The sequence below is a fragment of the Lissotriton helveticus genome, chromosome 8, assembly GCF_964261635.1.
Source record: "Lissotriton helveticus chromosome 8, aLisHel1.1, whole genome shotgun sequence".
Classification (NCBI taxonomy): domain Eukaryota; kingdom Metazoa; phylum Chordata; class Amphibia; order Caudata; family Salamandridae; genus Lissotriton; species Lissotriton helveticus.
Genome location: NC_136069.1, coordinates 766658442 through 766678829, shown reverse-complemented (window position 1 = coordinate 766678829; position 20388 = coordinate 766658442). Strand labels below are relative to the sequence as shown.

The window sequence follows — 20388 nt, the reverse complement described above, 5'->3', positions numbered from 1 at the left end:
TTAAAGACATCCATGAATTCCTGTTTCCATATTGTCTCCTTTGTGGCATTTGACAAATATGCCTCCAGTGGCACAGACACCCCCATGTAAGGCAGTTTTTTCAAACCTTCCGATTTAGATACAGAATCTGTGGACTGCACATCTTTTTTTTTTTTTTTTTTTTTGCACCTTCCCAGTTTCATCTCTTGTCTTACTCCCATTATTAGCCCTAACCCCCTTTTCTGTCTCCTTACCTTTGTTGTCAGCTATCCCAGTATCTTCTGAGGCTTTGTCTGTACCCACCCCTATATCCTCTGAACTTGTCTCCACCCGTTTCAATTAAAAGCGCCATTTCTTTTTATGTGCCCAATTCCCAGCTACTCGTTGCTCAACTTCTGTCAGTCTTTTATTCATATTCCGTGATATTCTGTGTTGCCTCTCTACTTCCCTAGGCCGTCTCCAACTCCTTCTTCTTCCTTCTTTTCTGTACACTGTATTTTCAGCCTGTAATACAGTACTACTTCAGGGTACATTAGTTAACCCCTTGTTTCCCGCTCCTGTTCCCATTCTCATTGTTTTTTCTTCCTGCCAGCGTAGAATTCTCGTCATAATCCAAATCAAGGTCTTTTTCTGCCATCTTGTCAAAACCACTCGCACCCAGGCATTCATCATCACCCACACCACAATCAAAAGACCTCCAATCTACAATGCAGAGACAGTTTCCGCACAATGCTGATTTCCTCCGGCCGCGTTGTTGAGATCGTGAACCTCTCCATTTTTATAGACCAGTGTTCACAGGTCTCCTCCAACCTGACCAGTGGTTTCTCTTTCAGATTAGACCCGCATTCCAGTCTTGCCCCCTTGTCTCCACTAATCCCTGCAGGTCATCCCAAGAGGGGTCCGGGGTCCTGGTAAATATTGCTGCTTTCAACAGTTCATCATGTCCTGTCCCCCTTAGTTATGGAATCCACCCATCTCCCTCTTTGCTCCCTGGCACCTGCTGTAACTCTGTTCTCTTCACTCCTCCCTGTGAATAAAACCTTCTTGTTACAAAGTCTAAGGAAATGCCCTTTTAATATGGGCACCCCCAGGTGTTTTGACTGATGCTGCTGGTTTTTCGGCTCATAGTGCACTGAGGCCTGCTGATCAGACCTCCGTACTAGTGTCCTGACCCTAAAGTGTATGTCGAATTGTCTGTACATGATTGGAAATGGCTAACTTACCTGTTAGTCCCTAGTATATAGTACCCTGGAATCCAAGGTGAAAATTAGAGGTGTACCTCAGGGCTTGCAACACTGGGTATGCCACCCTGGAGGTCCCCCAAGTGAAATGAGTCCTCAAGTCTGCCACTGCCGACTGGCAGAGCAGGCAAGCAGTGCTAGCCCGACTTTGACATTGATAGCAATGACAAAGCCACCACTTCCCCAGTACCACGGTGTAAGTCACAGCTCTGGCAGACCTACAGATTCCTTAGGCAGGGAGCTGCCACATATGACACAGGCAGGACATGTACTTTATATATCCTGGAAATAAACATGCAAAAGTACAGTTTTTACTGTGGAAAGACTTGGTCGCCCAATTACTGGATCACCCAGTACAGGATTACACACTGACCTGCTTGGCAGTGCTAACTCCTGAATGGTGCAACCAAAAAGGGCCCTCCAAGTTATCAAACAACTTGTTACATTAAGCCCGACTTGTATCTCAAGTCAACATTAATGTAATTGTTGCAGTGTGCAGCTTTAGCTAGGCTGCCACTTTGTTGCCTTTAAAATTCCTGTGCCTTCCCAGGCACACATGAAGTCTGTTCCATAAGAGCACTTTCTACCATCCTGGAGAGACGTGCCAGCGTCTCACAGGAAGGAGAACCATGAGGGATTGCTGGCCAGGGAGATGTTACTTCCTTCCTACAGGAAACCACTTAAGTGTTAGCTCCAAAAGGCAGGCTTCAAAGAGGAAGACGCCTTTGAAGGGCAGATGTGTCATACTTGGGAGTAAAGTTGCCCCATTGTTTAGGCTGGCACAGGAAGCAGAGAGGTGAAATGAGTTGCCAAACCGGGTTCCCAGGGGACGTGTAGCCCCGAGGTAGCCGGACCCCGGGGGTGGGCTAGTGAGGTCTGAACACTGAGAGAGGGGTCTCGCCATCTTGGGAGTGGGTAGAATTGGCGTCCTGGGATATCCAGATGCCACACTCCACATGAAGGGGTCACCAGGTAGTGGGGAACCTGGTAGCCCATTGCCTACCTACTGCATCCCTCCCTGAGGGCATCTTCCAAGCATAAGGGGCACCCAGACCTCGGATCTCTACTGATGTAGAAGAAGGGCAGCACAGGGACTGCCCTGCTGCACCGTGGGATCAGCAAAGGGAGGCTGCAGCATCAAAGACTGCACCTGGTGGCTAGCGAGAAAAGGGACTGTGTCTGTCGGTCCAGTGGCGTTGCTAGGCCTTAGGCCGTTTGTGGTAGCCCCTGCATTTGCCGCCCGCGGCAGCTTGATCGACAAGCTCGTGGGGCGCACGTGAGTCATGCGGCTGCGGCAGCCGCAGGTTAGAACAGGGGTAGGTGAGCCAGCCGCCGTCCCCAAAACTCATGCTGCCTGGGGCAGTCCGCCTCCATCCCCCCTCCCCCTTAGTAACCCAGGAAGGATTGGTCTGTGACGCCGATTGATTGGTGGTCCAGTGGCGACTGGACATCAGCCAGTTTGGAGAGGACCTCGTGGGACAGCAACCCTGCAACAAATACCCTCTCATCATCTTCGTGGACTGGCGAACCCTTGCTGGAAGACCCCCGTCGACTGCCCCGCATCCGCGGCATCATTGGGAGGGAGCGAGTGCAACTTCTACCCGCCTCCAGGTCTAAACTGGGGTGGCATAGTGAGCAAAAGAATGATGGATTTAACCCAGATCTCTTGACTGTGGGTGAATGTTTTGATTTGTTCTGCATTTCGTCCATCAATTGTGTGTATTTTGCTTTCTCGCCCTAACTGCGCCAGGTATGCCCAGACATGGGTCCTGGGCTCACTGTGCCACTGGAATCAAGCTATCCTGGCTGATGAGAGGTGAAACCCCGAAACCGGTCCTAGGATGCTTGTTTCCGGTCCAGGGAGGACCTGGCTTGGCAGTTCGGGCTGGACTGTTCCCATGAGGCACAGGGTCAAGAGTGATTTGCATATGGCCAGGTCTAAACTGGGGTGGCATAGAGAGCAAAAGAATGATGGATTTAACCCAGATCTCTTGACTGTGGGTGAATATTTTGATTTGTTCTGCATTCCGTCCATCCATTGTGTGTCTTTTGCTCCAGGAGAACACCAACATCACCAGGCAACCTGAAGTCGCCCATTTTGCTCTCTCTATGTCTCGGAACTCAGAGGCTACCACCTCACTTTTACTCAAGAAAAACCTGCTTTAACTTTCAGCCTTGGTTTCGATGGTGAGAAGGCCAAACCCTCTGTGGTCATCCCACTTGTTGCACTCTTTTTCGGGTGTGCGAGGCCTACTCAGGCTTGAGATAACAGGCTCGGTCTTATCAAGTCTTCCCTGCCTGCATCACACAACACTGTTAAGGCTTTCATCACGGCCTCCCCCTGGTAAGTCAACCTTATCTAGTCAAACATTACATTTTATCTTCTAAACAAAGGCAGTCCACGCTACCCTACCTACCAGGACCACAATTCGCCAACTCTGTGCCCAGCTATCCCCAGAGAGCACCAACTGTCACCGCAAGTCCACCCTAAGCCTAAATCGACCAATTATGAGCCACCAATTGCCTGGACGCCCTCATCCTTCTGAGGCACCCCAGGATAGGCATCCTAGGGATGCCACCCCCTGGGGCCCCATTGCCAAGTCTGCAGGGAGCAAATATTTCCAGACTGTGGAGTGTCCTTTCTCTAGCTATTTCAAATGTTAACCTCGTTAGCTCTGAACTTTTGCATCAAACATACTTGCTTCTTGCTGTGTGTCATTGTCCCTGCATTTTCACATCCACTGCATGCCTCTCCCCTCGTGTTTTGTTTTGTTTTAATCTCTACTAACTTTAGGTTATTGGAACCTGCCTTTTTTGACTCTTTGATTACCAAATGTTGCTTGTAGTGTTGTTTCCTTGGCTAGCAACATTTGCTGAATGGCCTTCTTTACTAATTAAGTTGCAGCTTCAGCTGTGCTGCACGTTCTAGTTCTGCCCCTATCTTATGTGAAAATATTTTTCAGTTCAACCATTTTACAGTGTTTTTTAGCGTGAGTCTCCCATACAGTGCAACGTTTGCTAACGACTTCCTGAGCATTCTGAGAAAGCTTCCTTGGGAATGCATTCCGCCAATTACTTACCATGGACTTTGTGGTTTGTAACTTTTTAGTTGCTTGCTTTCTATTTGCTGGCTTTATTTGTTGTTGGTTTTCCATCTTGAGTTTGTCCCTCCTGTGGAGAATAGCCTATTTACTGTATTCTTCCATGCATGCTTGCTTTCTGCAAACAGGCCTTTAAATATTGTTCCTATTTTGTCACATTTGCTGTGCATGTCAAACTCTCTTTTCCAATGGACCTTGGTGTTTACTGTTCTTTCTCTGACTTGAAAATGAGAACATTTTATGCAACAGTCTTGCTGCGAAAGGAATGGCTTTTTGTAGCATACAATAAAATTAAAATGTCTGGAAATGAACTATGCTGATATTTTAAAATATTTCAGAATTAAGAAAGTACAAATGAAGCACTTTTGTGTAATTCTGAAGTGTGGTGAAAACCAAATATTTGAATGTGATCAAAACACATCAATATACTAGGTGATAACAATTCCACATATTATTGTTTTTTCACAGGAAAAACTGTATGTCTGTGCAAATGTAATGGTCATTTCAAATGAATATGTGTTGTCTGTAATGGCAGTGCGCAACCACACCATTCAGACTCCACACTACATCACTCCACACCAGTCCACCCTACAACACTACTCCAGTCTGTGCCCATCCACTCTACGCCACTTCACTCCATTCTGCACCAATCAACGATACACCACTCCATGTCCCCATGAGTACCCTCAAGTTCCCCATAGCTCACAGGAGGAATAAAATGGTCTTACGGGTTAGGGGCCATCTAATGAGCAGGACCCGCCTCTGATCCCCCGTGGGCTGCCGGGGCCTGTGTTACGCCTAAGCATATGCCACATGGAATTTTCGGTATAGTGCCCCCACTTTTAAAGTGCTGTATAAAAAGTTTGTATTGGAGAAAATGTTTATTTTTCTGTAACGTTTCAATAATAAATAATGTGTTGCTGTTTCCAGGATACGATAGCTGCCAGCAAGGCAAAAGTCCTAAAAAAAGAAGTGGGTGGACGCTGACGTCACGACAGGAAGGGACGTCACCAAAGGTGGCTTGCACCATCAGACTCATTGCCTCCCCTCGCTCACCCCATAGCAGACCCCCCAGGATATAGCGGCATGGATTAGCAAATTTAGCGGCACAAAAATGGAAATTTAGCGGCACAAATATGGAGATTTAGCGGCAATTTTGCTGCATTTTATTTGGCCATTTTTCCTACAACAAATACAGATATCTTTGTTTTTTGAGTTAATTAACAACATGAAGCTATATATATTTGGTTTAATTACAATGTACACACTTTGGGGCAGATTTACAAGCCCCTTGCGCCCCTTTTACACCACCGTTGCATCACTTTTGTGACGCAGCGGCAGCGCAAAAGATGCGCCATGGTGTGGGGTACTTACAACGTGACGCATCTGGGAGATGCGTCACGTTGTAAAGCCCTGCGCCATTTGTGGCAGGTGTGGGTACCACCTTCTGACCAGTCGTGTTCCTTCCATCTGCAAAGAAGGACGACCGTTCTTAGTTTCATCTTTCATCTATGTGCTTCAGGTTTTTTAAAACTGACTTTCCAAAATATTTATTTGTTTTGTCCAATGGTCCTCCGTACTTCCGAGCGCGCTCCTGCTACTCCATGCCATTGAGTCCGTCAATGTGAAGTGCCTAAAGCTGGGTCGAGAGAGGGTAAATACTGTGATGTCAGCAGGCTGTGAAATGCTGCATGAAAAGCTATAAGGTCTGCTCCCCCTGGCATTTAAATGAATGGGCGTCGTAGTATCTCTCTCTCTGCCTCGTTTCCCCTCCCATATCTTCCAAGCTTTCCATCACAGTGTCCACGTTCAGTAGTCTGTGTACTTCCGTTCAGTAGTCTGTGTACTTCCGGCCTGTGACGCGCCATGTCAGGACCTGCTGTCCCGCACTTGTCCCTGCCCCCTCCGTCATTTGTTGTCCTATCCACCGCTGTCCGCATCAGGCGTCTTCCAAAGCCACTAATTATAGAATGCAAACAAAACCTGCACGTGAAGGGCGCCGCCGAGTGAAATTCTCAAACTCCGCCTGACCTGCCTGACGTTGGAAATGTCATTCCTCATGCTGGGTCACGCTGACACATTTCCACCGCTACGGCACCTTTTACGGGAAGGAAATGTGAATTTGCGGTGAAAGGGGAAGTTTTAAAAAAAAATTACAACTCGTTCTCTTTAGTACCGACTAAGCCTTGTAACCTTTTAATCATACGTTTACAAAATAACCACAAGGCGCGTAACCTGCGGTCTCTTGCTCAGGTGCCCGGGCCGGGGGTGTGCATAAGTTCCCTCGGATGCCTTTGTTAAACTTTGCTCTCCCTCGGATGCCATTGTTAGGCAGGGTTGGGATTGATTGTCTCGGCTGGCGTGCCTTCTTTGTAAATGAAGCGGTAGGGGGCACCAGGCCACATCTGTGGTCCCTGGCAGTGGAGGGGGGGCTGGAATTATGGGTATTTTTGCAAAGCAGACACTGTGTTATTAATCAGACCCCCCAGGATATAGCGGCTTTTGGAATAATGCCGCAATTTCTACAAAAGTGCCGATTTCGCGGGCACTTATGTAAAAATCGCGGCATTATTCCAAAAGTGCCGATTTCGCGGCAAATCGCGAAATCGCGATATCCTGGAGGGTCTGCCTTAGATGCGATTGCATCAGAGAAGCCAGCGCGTGAGCAGCGTTCTGAATGAGCTCCGATCTCGCCCCAGAGAGGCCAAAGAGTGAACGTGTGGCTCCATTTTCTCCAGTTATCGAACTCCCGGTAAAATAAGTGGGGGGACACCGTCCACCCGCGTGGTACCCTGACTCGAGCTCTGGCTGCCAGGATATCTATGCACAGTGCAGTGCATCACTGGGCAGATTCAGCCGGCATTCACTGTGGGCTCACTGCGCAGCGCTGAGCACTTCTTTTATGCTCCGTTTCCCAGCGCTTCACGACCAACATGTGGCATTAGTAAGCAGTTGGCACCGAGTTCAAAAAGTGGTTTTGTGGTCGTGATAGAGGCTACTTTGCACTAACTGTGCAGCACGCCCGGAGAGTTGCAGTGTTACATATATGGACTACTGCAGTAAAACTTCACGTACTAGTACACCGTCCAAACAGCGGTCTCGTTTCCTATGGGAAGGCTCTCTGTTGTCACAGGTGCTCATTTTGGGAGATGGCGCCACAGCGCCGAGCACGCAGGAAGCACATTGTATATGTGAGGTTGATGTTGGAAATATTTGTACAACCCCTTCAAACCAGACATGTGGCGCAATAGTCAGAACTGCAGACTTTGGAACTGAGGAGCCAAGTTCAAGTCTTGGTGTCGGCTCAACACCCTGTGATTCTGGGCAAATCACCTGCTCCCCCGTGCCTATCAGAAATGTGTTTTATTGTATGAAACTTGTAATTGACTGCACAGCGCCGAGTACATTATATCAGACTCGTGAAAGCCTAGCCTAAATAAGTCTCGATTTCATGATTACACGTTATAATCAGTACATACTTCATATTACATTTCGACTGTCACCTTTTTAGGTCTCGCAGACCTAGCGTTGCATATAGCACGTGGGCCTCCATCATGAGTGGCCTATTACTTCCAATGGGGGGAGGGGTAATGGGCCCATCAGGATTGCACATTTTGCGGAAACAACGCAGCTCCATGATCTTTCATCCGAGATTTCACCTGCTGCAATTAGTCAAGGTATACAGGTTTAATAACTGGGGAAAATATGCCGAAATAGACACAGTAAGTCCAATTTTCACATAATATTTCCCCAAAACGTGTAAATTCAGAAATATAAATGCAATTTTCGGGACCTCTGATAGTGGTAATTCTGGAGTGGGGAAGTGATATACCTTCTCTGGTCGGCGGTAGTTCATGGGCTCCTAATATGAGGTGAATTGAACTGTAATGCTCTGCATCTGTCTTACTTTGTTTCATAGCATGGTACAGTATTTCTACGGTCGTACTTTAAATTTTACATGCTGTGCCATATCTCTAGTATTTCTGTGGCTCCCTATGCTATTGGTCTGGTACATAATGACCCAAATCTGGTACAGTATTTCCGATGGTAGTGATTTGAACTGTGTCACTGTGGCCTGATGTTACTGTGCCCGTGATATGGAAATTCTTCTGATGTTGCCACTATTTTCCAAGATGTTGTATTTCTGTGGTATTCTCGTAATCCTCTGGATGAGGCACACAGCGGCTTACAGTGCGGTATTTGTGTGCCACTGGTATTCCTACCGTAATGCTGGGAATGTGGTACACATGATGGTTATAATATTTGTGTTGTATACATATGGTAATGCAGTTGCATACAATAATTAAAATGAAGACTGGTGTGGTATAGGGTGACCAACTGGCATTGGTGCAAATTCAGGACGGTGAGTGTAAAAATTCAGGACAAAGGGTCAAAATTCAGGACACAAATTCAGGACAGGAGGTAAAAATTCAGGACAAAACTTCAGGAAAATAGGTACGTTTTACAGACACATCAGAGGTCGCGCAATAGTATATAAGTAAGCCCAGCCATTTCTAAACATATTCAACCATTTGCAAACCTATCCTTCCATCTATCCTTTCACTCATCCATCCCTTCATCCATCCCCTCATCCATCCTTTCACTCATCCTCCATTATCCATCCATCCATCCACCCTATCCATCTGTACACTTATCCATCCTCTCTTCATCCCATCCATCCATTCACTCATCCATTCAGCCATTTACCCTTTCACCAATCCAGCCATCCTTTCACTTACTAATCCTTCCACCATCCACTCTTTTAGTCATCCATCCATCCTCCCTTTCTCTCTCCATTGACCCTTTCACTTAGCCATCCTTCCATCCATCCATCCACCCACCCATCCATCCATCTACTCATCCACTCATGAACCCATCCATTGACCCCATCATTCATCCATCTATCATTTCACTCCTTCACACATCTATTCATCCTTTTGTCCATCTACTCTCCCTTTCACTCACTCATCCATCCTTACATCCACCCTTTCACTCATATGTCCATTCATTCACCCTTGCACTTATCAATCCATCAATCCATCCATCATTTCACTCATCCACCTACCCACCCATCATCCACCCAACCATCCACCCACCCACCCACCATCCACCCACCCACTCATCAATCCTTTCACCCACCCCCATCCAATCCACTGATCCATCCTTTCACCCACCCACTCATCATCCATCCATCCATCCTTTCACCCACCCACTCATCATCCATCCATTCTTTCACCCACCCACCCACTAAGAATCCATCCATCCATCCATCCTTTCACCCACCCTCCATCCATCCATCCTTTCACCCACCCATCATCCATCCATCCCCTCATCATCCATCCATCCTTCCCCTCATCATCCATCCATCCTTTTCCCTCATCATCCATCCATCCTTTTCCCTCATCATCCATCCATCCATCCATCCTTCTACCCACCCACTCATCATCCATCCATCCATCCTTCCCCTCATCATCCATCCATCCTTCCCCTCATCATCCATCCATCCTTCCCCTCATCATCCATCCATCCTTCCCCTCATCATCCATCCATCCTTTTCCCTCATCATCCATCCATCCATCCATCCTTCCCCTCATCATCCATCCATCCTTCCCCTCATCATCCATCCATCCTTTCACCCACCCCCTCATCATCCATCCATTCCCTCATCATCCATCCATCCATCCATCCTTTCACCCACCCCCTCATCATCCATCCACCCTTCCCTCATCATCCATCCTTTCACCCCCTCATCCACCCATCCATCCACCCTTCCCCTCATCATCCATCCTTTCACCCACCCCCTCATCCATCCATCCATCCATCCTTCCCCTCATCATCCATCCTCCCCTCATCATCCATCCTTCCCCTCATCATCCATCCATCATCCATCCTTTCACTCATCCTCCATTATCCATCCATCCACCCTTTCACCCTATCCATCTGCATACTCATCCATCCACTCTTTATCCCATCCATCCATTCACTCATCTATTCAGCCATTTACCCTTTCACCAATCCCGCCATCCTTTCACTTACTAATCCTTCCACCCATCCACTCTTTTAGTCATCCATCCATCCTCCCTTTCTCTCTCCATTGACCCTTTCATTTAGCCATCCTTCCTTCCATCCATCCATCCATCCACCCACCCATCCATCCATCTACTCATCCACTCATGAATCCATCCATTGACCCTATCCTTCATCCATCTATCATTTCACTCCTTCACACATCTATTCATCCTTTTGTCCATCTACCCTCCCTTTCACTCACACATCCATCCTTACATCCACCCTTTCACTCATATGTCCATTCATTCACCCTTGCACTTATCAATCTATCATTTCACTCATCCACCTACCCACCCATCACCCACCCAACCATCCACCCACACACCCACCATCCACCCACCCACTCATCAATCCTTTCACCCACCCACCATCCAATCCACTGATCCATCCTTTCACCCACCCACCATCCACCCACCCACTCATCCATCCATCCATCCTTTCACCCACCCACTCATCATCCATCCATCCATCATTTCACCCACCCACACTCCATCCATCCTTTCACCCACCCACTCATCATCCATCCATCCTTCCCCTCATCCATCCTTCCTTTCATCCATCATCCATCGTTCCCCTCACCCTTCCATCCATCCCATCCATTTATCCTTACCCTCATCCATCCATCCTTACCCTCATCCATCCATCCTTCCCCTCCATCCATCCATCCAGCCATCCTTCTCCCCATCATCCATCCTTCTCCTCATCCATCATCCTTCCCCTCATCCATCTTTCCCCTCATCCATCATCCAGCTACCCTTCCACCCATACATCCAGCTATTTACATTTTCTCTCCATCCTTCCCCTCACTCATCAATCCATCCGTCCTCTCTCATTATTCATGTATTCAATCTTTCATTCATCCATTCACCCTTTCACTTATTCATCCAGCCATTCACCCATCCCTTCACTTACTTACTCGCCCACCTTTCCATATTATTTTGAGCTGAGCCCTTTTGAGAAGAGGCCCATCAAGAACTTCACCCTCGCTGCAGGGGCCGTTCCAGGACTGGGACAGAAGCCACCCAGGGCGGAGACAGGATCCACCACAGGGGGGGACAAGAGCCATCACAGGCGGGGGTGGACTGGAGCCACAATATGGGGGGACAGGAGCCATCACAGGCGGGGGGTGGACTGGAGCCACCACATGGGGGGACAGGAGCCATCACTGAGGGGAGGGCAGGAGCCATCACAGGAGAGGGAACAGGATCCACCAGGGTGGACACAGGGGTGGGCATGCAGTATTCTAGTATCATCTTGGGCTCCTCGCCCCCTCCTGCACAAGACAACGAGAAGACAGGCTCTCTGTCCAAAATGCCATCCCCCACTGTGATGTACAGTACTTACAGGAGATACTCTAAGAGAACTGATTGAACTGATTTTCCTCCATACTTTGTTAATCAGTGTGGGTGCGATTGTGCCATTTCTTTATTGTATTACATTAGAGACTGCAGGTTTGAAGAACCGTGGTTTGCTTACAATTTAGTGACAGTAATTAAGCTCGGCGAAGAGAAGCACATGCTGCCTCGGAGTAATCAGGGGTGTAATCTGGCCGAGTCTGGGAAGTTTGGGACCCTGGGTAGAAATGGAATGTGTAAGCCCCCCTCTAAATTGCGGAGACATGATGCATTCAGGGCTGTTTGCATCTGAATAGATGCCCCTGCTCCTGAAGCTGCAGCCCCTCCCTCTCAGTCACCTTCGAAGCACCTCTTAACAGCTCGTCAAGGGCTGGAGGTGTGAGGGTTGCCATCCCGCTGTGACTCTCCAATGCTGTTGGGTATCTGAGCTTTGATGCAGCATCGGAGTCAAGAAGGGAGGTGGGTGCAAGCTGTGCCGGCTTTAGAGTGGGGCAACCGGTGCACTGTTAAAATGACGGACAAATGGCGTCCGTTAAAGGATGCTTCACGGACAACGGACAGACGGCCGAAATTACGGACTGTCCGTGAAATTTACGGACGGTTGGTCACCCTAGTGTGGTACACACTTGACGTAAAGCGGTTAAAAGAATGTAAATGACAATGTTTTTTAATTATCTTTTTGAAAAACAACACATAAATAAAAGGCATTGTCATTTACAATGCCAATAGCTCAAACTCCCGCAAATGCGAGACCTGTTGCATTGCAAATGCTTGTTTTTACCAGTGGGTGAATTAGTACTGGGCAGCGAGCTGCATAACAGGATCACACCAAAAGCCCAACCGGAGAGGGATGTAGCTGCTTACACTATGCATAACCTCAACCATGAATAGAAATTACATTGGGTGCACAGGGACGGCGGGGCAGCTCTCCCTCCACAGGTTGGATACACGGGTGTTTACATTTTTAATGTCGCCAAGTTTTTCTCTTTTAGGGGGATATCTGCGACGCGCATTTCGTGAAGCTTCTCTTTGAAACGGAGAATATTGATATTGTGCTTCATTATGCAGCACAAACGCACGTTGGTGAGTCTCAATGTTATCCAGTTACAGAATAATATTTTTCAAAGTAAAAAATGTATATTAAAGCAAGTTCCTTATTTAAGATATTTTGTTCTAGAGGACCGTGCGATGACCATGCATTCCCGCAAGCTCTGCCGTTCAGAATGAGTAAAACGTAATTCTCTGCCAACAGATGTGACAAGATAGTAACCTCTGGAAGGAAGAGAGGACGGGGTCTCCTTCTTGTAAAGCACCATTGGGCTGAAGCTTATAGGACATGGCTTTTGTAGTTCGGACTGGACTGTTCCCATGGGGCACAGGGTCAGCGCTGATTTGCATATCGCCATTGTCTAACCCAGGGTGGTGTGGAGTGGAAAAACGATGGATTTGGGCCCAGATCTTTGGACTGGGGTGAATGTGTCACATTGATCCACATTCTGTCCATCACTGTTGTGTTTGCAATTACCGCTCTAAGTGTACTGGGGATGCTCAGACGTGAGTCCCAGGCACTCCACACCACTGGAGTCAAGCTAGCCGGGCTGATGAGAGGTGTTACCTCGAAACCGGGCCGGTCCTCGGATGCTTGATTCCGTTCTGGGAAGGACATGGCTTTTGTAGTTCGGACTGGACTGTTCCCATGGGGCACAGGGTCAGCGCTGATTTGCATATCGCCATTGTCTAACCCAGGGTGGTGTGGAGTGGAAAAACGATGGATTTGGGCCCAGATCTTTGGACTGGGGTGAATGTGTCACATTGATCCACATTCTGTCCATCACTGTTGTGCTTGCAATTACCGCTCTAAGTGTACTGGGGATGCTCAGACGTGAGTCCCAGGCACTCCACACCACTGGAGTCAAGCTAGCCGGGCTGATGAGAGGTGTTACCTCGAAACCGGGCCGGTCCTCGGATGCTTGATTCCGTTCTGGGAAGGACATGGCTTTTGTAGTTCGGACTGGACTGTTCCCATGGGGCACAGGGTCAGCGCTGATTTGCATATCGCCATTGTCTAACCCAGGGTGGTGTGGAGTGGAAAAACGATGGATTTGGGCCCAGATCTTTGGACTGGGGTGAATGTGTGACATTGATCCACATTCTGTCCATCACTGTTGTGTTTTCAATTGAAGCTTATAAGGTGACAGCATTTCTTGAGGGGGCAGTCAAACTATGCTCAACCCATACATGCCCCACATGGCCCCATTCTAGATGCTGGTTTAAACATTTTTGACAGGGCAGATTTTGCCTTCCAGACTATTTCTGGTTGCAGAGGGAAGCATGTACAAAATGTTCATTCCTTTTAGTCACTATTCAAGTTTTGTGGTAGATTATAAAACAAATATTTTTTAAAGCACAGTCTAGTCCAGTATATTGAGCTACGAGGCAGCTCCTTGAAAATCAAGATGAAAACTCTTTCTCTGCACACTTTTCCACAAACCTACATCTTTGCAGTCTCCTTTATGTCTATACTTTTTAGCCACACATACAACTATTATCATCTTCTGCATAATCTGTTTGATTCTCAAATAGTTTCCTTCCTCACAGGTGCCTGCAATCTTGAGTTGATCTTTTACAGGAGGTAGTACTACAGAAATACTCCTTTATGTCCCCTTAAAGACCTTGTGAATTGGGCCGGTTCGTAAAGGGGCAAAGAGGACACAGTCCTTTTTATTTGTAAATCAATGTAGGTTAAATATTCCCATGTTAGGGGTAATTCGCAAAGACATAGAGAAAATAATGATTGTATTGTAATTGTATTGATATAGCGCCTACTACCCCTGATGAGACGTCGAAGCGCTTTTTTGGCGAGTAGCACGCTACTTTGAAACCCATAAAGGATTAGTGATGAATTAGTATAGTGAAATATGAAAGTAATTGGAGTGGTGGATATGTTAGTCAGTTATTTGGATTGAGATGGGTAGGGCAGGGATAGAAGAGGGAAAAAGGTTTGTATTTATAAAGTGCTTGTTTCCTCTGATGAGGTGTTGAAGCGCTTTTTCTGCGAGTAGCACGCTACTCTGGAACCCATAAAGGATTAGTGTTGAATTAGTATAATGAGGAGGAGGAGCTTGGCGGGCATCCGAGATGGCCGCGTGAGCACAGCGCTCCCCGGACCCCCGCCACTCCCGGCATGATATCCTGAACATATCCTGACTCTTTACGAGGATTTGTGTAGAGGACGCTGAGCTGATTGCCCTGGAACTTTTGAAATTTGATTTGGACCCGGGGTGCCGGAGTTACGGTGATTCGAACTTTCGGGCTCCGCCCTCGCGGTACGCCCGGGACTGGGTGAGGCTCTGTGGCCGTCTTGGAGTTGAACAACAGCGGCAGGGGGATTCGACTTGTGGGTCCCCCTCTTAAGTTTCGGTTTCGTTTCTGCCTCAGACTGAGACATCTGGCAGGGGAGCCTGGCCTGGGCTGGATCCGGGGCACGAGACGGCTGTCGGGCCTTTGGCTGGTTTATTCTGCTATCTGCTGGCCCTATACTAGTGGTACCCTAGCAGTGGCTCTTTGGTCCCGAAGCCCTACTTTCCTGTGGCCATTCCATCGAGCCTGGTAAATCTCCTGGTGACGCAGTTCTAGCATGGCAGGCAGAGGGGACCGAGAGACTCGGAAGACCAAGACGCCCCTGCGTGGGGGCCCGGTCCAGTCTAACGTTATGGACCGTTACACCCATTCGAAGGGGTCCCCCGGATCCGCCCTGCCCGGATCAAGTACTGCTGACCACATTGTGGACGCGTCAACGGAGCCGTCCTTGCAGGACATCATGGGCGCCATTTCTGGCATGAAGGAGACGATAGGCCAACAATATGAAGCTTTGGCCCACAAAATCGACACCGTGGCCATTGATGTGAACTTGATTCGAGCCGACCTGTCGAAAACCAATGAGAAGGTGAAGTCATTGGATCTCAAGTCATCCAGCCTCACGGCAGACGTCTCGGAGATACAGACGGAGATCGGCAACCTCCGTAGGGTGAACGATTTCATGACCCGGCGCTTGGAGGACTTTGAGAACAGGGCACGTCGCTGTAATGTGCGCGTGGTCGGAGTTCCGGAGAATCCAGAACCTCACTCTGTTGATCTCCTTGTTGAGGACTTGATCCAGAACTACCTCTCTCCGTCTGGTCTGAGTAAATTTTTCGCAGTGGAGCGTGCCCATCGTGTTCCGGGGGGCCAGGGTAAGCCAGGTGCCCCGCCGAGGCCTATTGTTGCGAAACTCTTCCATTATAGGGATCGGGACGCTATCCTGCAAGCATCACGTGTGAAGGGCCCGGTGGCCTTTGAGAACGCCACGGTGAACTTTTATCCGGACTTTTCTCAACAGGTCCAGAAACAGCGTATGGGCTTCCGTGGTGTCAAACGTCTCCGAGACATGGGGTTACGCTACGCTATGCTTTTTCCGACCAGGCTGCGCGTTGAGTACAATGACCGAACCTTCTTCTTTGATCGGCCTGATTCTGTGAATGACTGGCTGGACTCTCTGCCTGACCGACCTCCTGCGACTGAGTCCGCCGCCCACCCGGGTGGTGCTGAGGGTGGTGTGGAGAGCTGAACAATTCGTCTACACCTGGGCCCTCGTATAGAGTAAACTCTTCAGGGATTCTATGCCTCAGTGCCTCTACTGTTTGTGTGTTCTCCTCATTATCTGTCTTGCTCGGGGTGGCGGGTGGGCGAGAGCCTTTCCTCCTCCGGGGTCTTTTTGTAGAATGGGGGTTCTTGGGCGACAGGCACACTGCATGTTGGGGTGGCTTTTTAGCATTTTGCAGGGGTGCAGGGTGGGGGGTGTTTTCTTGATTGTTGGGGGGTGGGTGGTTGGGACGTTCGATGTTTGTGTGTTATGTTCTCAAGGCGAATCAATCTTGCTTCTGATGTTTTTTATGTCATGCTCATTGCAGAGGGGTTTCGGCGTTGCTGTGTGGGATGGGGGTAGCGGGTTGAGGTTTGTTTCGTGGAATGTTAATGGTCTGGGAGATCGTATTAAGCGGAGTGTGGTGTTAAAATGTCTACGCCGTTTATCTCCAGATATTGTTTTTCTACAGGAGACTCATTTGGTGGGCAATACTTGTCGTGCGATGAATAGGTGGGGATATCGCCTTGCCGCACATTCGGGGTTTACCACGGGTTCCAGGGGGGTGGGTATCCTTGTTCGGGCTTCCCTCCCCCAAGCTATTGATGATGTGATCCTTGATGATCGGGGGCGTTATGCTGTCCTCGTGGGTCGTTATGAGGGTCGTACCCTCTCCTTGTTTACTGTTTATGTGCCCCCCCGGCCTACAGACTTCTACCTTTTCCGATTTGGGCCGTGTGTTGTTGAACCTCCCTGATAGTACTCTCTTTATTGCAGGTGACTTTAATTCTGTGATCTCCGGTCTACACGATCGTTACCCCCCTAGGGATACTCCTTCGGCCCAACAGTGGCTGGGTGGGTTTTTGGACACGTTTGGCTTGGTGGATTGCTGGAGGCTTCTGATTCCTACCCAGCTTCAATACACTTTCCATTCGGGGGCCCATGGGAGTCTGTCTAGACTGGATTATTTCCTGATGCCCGCGGCGCAGACGCCGGCGGTGCGTGAGATCAGACACCTCCCCCGGGGCATTTCCGATCATTCTCCGCTCTGGCTTTGTTTTGAGATTGGGGTGGAAGCGGCGGGCCGAGTGGCTCCTATTAACCCCTGGTACCTTACCTCCCCTGAGACCCGCAACCTTTTGACTAAGTCTTTGGATGCCTATTTTTTAGACAATGAGGGGTCCGTTTCCTCTGCGGTATCCCTGTGGGAGGCCTTTAAGACAGTGATTCGTGGGCAGGCCCTTTCCCTTATTGCTGAATCCAAGAAGGCTAGGAATCGGGAGGTGGTGGACCTTGAGAGAGAGATTGCGGAGAGGGAGGCCGACTTAGAGTCGGATGTCACCTCTGATAAACTCCACGCCCTGGGTCTGAAACAATTTGCTTATAAGTCCTTGGTCACGGATGCGGCTAAACTGATGTTCCGGGAACAGCAGGGTCGTCTGTATGATGTGGGGGACAAAGCGGGTAAATTGTTGGCGTGGTTGGATAAGAAAGAGAGGGCGAATCGTGTGGTGCCTGTGATTCAGTCGTCGAATGGTGTCGAAGTGACGGACCCGGTTGGAATAGTTGAATGTTTTGCGGAGTATTTTCGTGTGGTTTATACCCCTGTGTCTGGACGGGATGTGGTTGACTCTCGCCTTTTGTTGCGCGATATAGCTTTGCCCAGTGTTTCCGATCTAGACCGTGTCTCGTTGGAGTCCCCTTTTACTACGGATGAGATAGCGACTGGCATTCGCTCGCTCCGTTCGGGCAAGGCCTTGGGCCCGAATGGGTTGCCAATTGAGCTGTACAAGCTACGCCCTGACAGGGTAGCGCCCTATCTTCGTGCCATGTTTTTGGAGTCCCGGGAACGGGGTATTCTCCCGTATGACCAGCGTCTGGCTACGATAGTCGTAATTCCCAAAGACGGGAAACCGCGGGACCTTTGTTCGTCTTATAGGCCCATTTCCCTGTTAAATGTTGAGCCTAAGGTCCTGGCTAAGCTCCTGGCGACCCGCCTACTGACGGTCATTAGTGGCTTGGTTCATCCGGATCAATCCGGATTTATCCCACATCGCAACACGGCTCTTAACCTACGTCGTCTCCACGGTGCTGTTGCGAGGGCGGGGCTTCTGACAGAGCCGGCCATTTTGGCCTCGTTAGACGCCTCGATGGCCTTTGACACTGTAGAGTGGCCCTATCTTTGGGCAGCTCTCGAAAAATTTGGTTTTGGACCTGAGTTTATTGGTTGGGTGAAGTTGTTGTACGTTGAACCCTTAGCGCAAGTAGTGGTGAACGGTAGAGTTTCTGTCCCCTTCTGCCTTGGTAGGGGGACCCGTCAGGGTTGCCCCTTGTCTCCATTGCTTTTCGCTCTTGCCTTGGAACCGTTAGCTGCGTGGCTTTGATGGGAGCCTTCACTCAAAGGGATCCGTTGGTCACCGGACTTTGAAGACCGCGTCTCTCTTTACGCGGACGACATTCTTCTATATCTTACCTCCCCGCGTAAATCTTTAAATGTCTTATTTGATGTTCTTACTTCGTTCGGTGCTAACTCGGGCCTTGTTATTAATTGGGCTAAGTCCTGTGTGTATGTTCTTTCGGGTGTTTTGCCCCCTTTGCCGGACAGATTTCCTATCCAGGTAGTCCAGTCTGGCTTCAAGTATTTGGGATTTTTATTACCCTGGACCCCTCACTCCGGTTTGAGCGTAATCTCCTCCCCCCGCTTCTTAGACTGCGACTGGATGTGGCCCGTTGGCGTAAGCTACCCCTATCTCCTCTGGGTAGGGCAGCTCTTTTTAAAATGATGTCCTTGCCGCGGTTCCTCTACGCACTTCAAAATTCTTATGACGACATTCCCGCTACCTATTTCCGAGAGATCGAGAGTCTGCAAAGACAACTGATTTGGGACGGACGTCCACGTATAGCCCTTGCGAAACTTACCATCCCTTGGTACGACGGGGGCATGGCGCTCCCCGACATCAAGAGATATTACTGGGCTGCCCAGCTATCTGCCATTAACCACGCGATGTATTCGCCGGGTCGCGATCCGGCCTTTGAGATGGATAGGTTCCAGCTGCCGGGAGGGGACTTTAATAGAGCGCTTTATTCTAGATCGGCCGGGTGCCATCTTACGGGCCCGTCCAGGACCGCAGTCAACGTGTGGCGCGCCGCGAATGTGAGTTTGGGATGGGAGAATCGACTGACGCTGGCGACTCCGCTTTATGCTTCTGAACGTTTGGGGTGTCTCTGGTCTACTAAGGGCTTTGAACGCTGGGATATGATTGGGATTTGTAAGGTGGGTGATGTTTGTGTGAATGGTAGCGTGAAGTCATTCCAGGCCCTTAAGGCAGAATACGACTTGAGTGATAGAGAGTTTTTCCGGTATCTGCAGGTCCGGCATGCCCTGGCCTCAGTTCTGACTCTGATGTGGCCCTGCCCGAGTCCTCCCACCTTGAAGATCGTATACTAGATGGACACCTGCCCGACAGCACTATCTCCCTTATTTACAAAAAATTGATTCATAATCGCGCTGATTTGTTGGTTCGACTCAGGGAGATGTGGGTCGGTGACGGATTGGAATTAGATGACGAGGATTGGCAGTCTGCTCTCTCCTCTCCGAAAGAGGTCGCCATTCCCGCCCGTCTTCGTTTGGTGCAACTTAAGATCCTACACCGGGTGTATGTGACTGGTCCGCGTCTGGTTGTAATGGGTTTTTCCCCGGATGGCTTATGTAAGCGTGGCTGTGGGATGAGCGCTACCTTTATGCATATACTTTGGGAGTGCCCTGTGGTGGCAGCCTACTGGGTGGATGTACTTGCGGTAATGACTGTTGTGACTGGTGTTGCCCTGCGGCCTGAGGCCCGACGATGCCTGCTGAACGTGTGGGAACCCTCCGATTACTCTGTGGCCCAGACTAGATGGGCGACCTTGGGTTTACATGGTCGCGAAGCGTGACATTGCGCAACTCTGGGGCGCATCCCGACCTCCAGACGTTTCGGTGTGGGAGGATAACATGGACTGGTCCATGTTTCCTGAGAGAAGAC

General features: G+C 49.2%; 1 protein-coding gene across 2 annotated transcripts in view; it reads left to right on the top strand.

The window, feature by feature from the left end:
* Window positions 1-20388, top strand: part of TGDS (TDP-glucose 4,6-dehydratase) — a 465036-nt gene that overhangs the window by 163430 nt on the left and 281218 nt on the right. For both annotated transcript variants that reach the window (XM_078657602.1, XM_078657603.1), the window contains exon 4: window positions 12738-12828. In XM_078657602.1, coding sequence (XP_078513728.1) covers window positions 12738-12828 — 91 coding nt within the window. The remainder of the gene's footprint in view (window positions 1-12737; window positions 12829-20388) is intronic.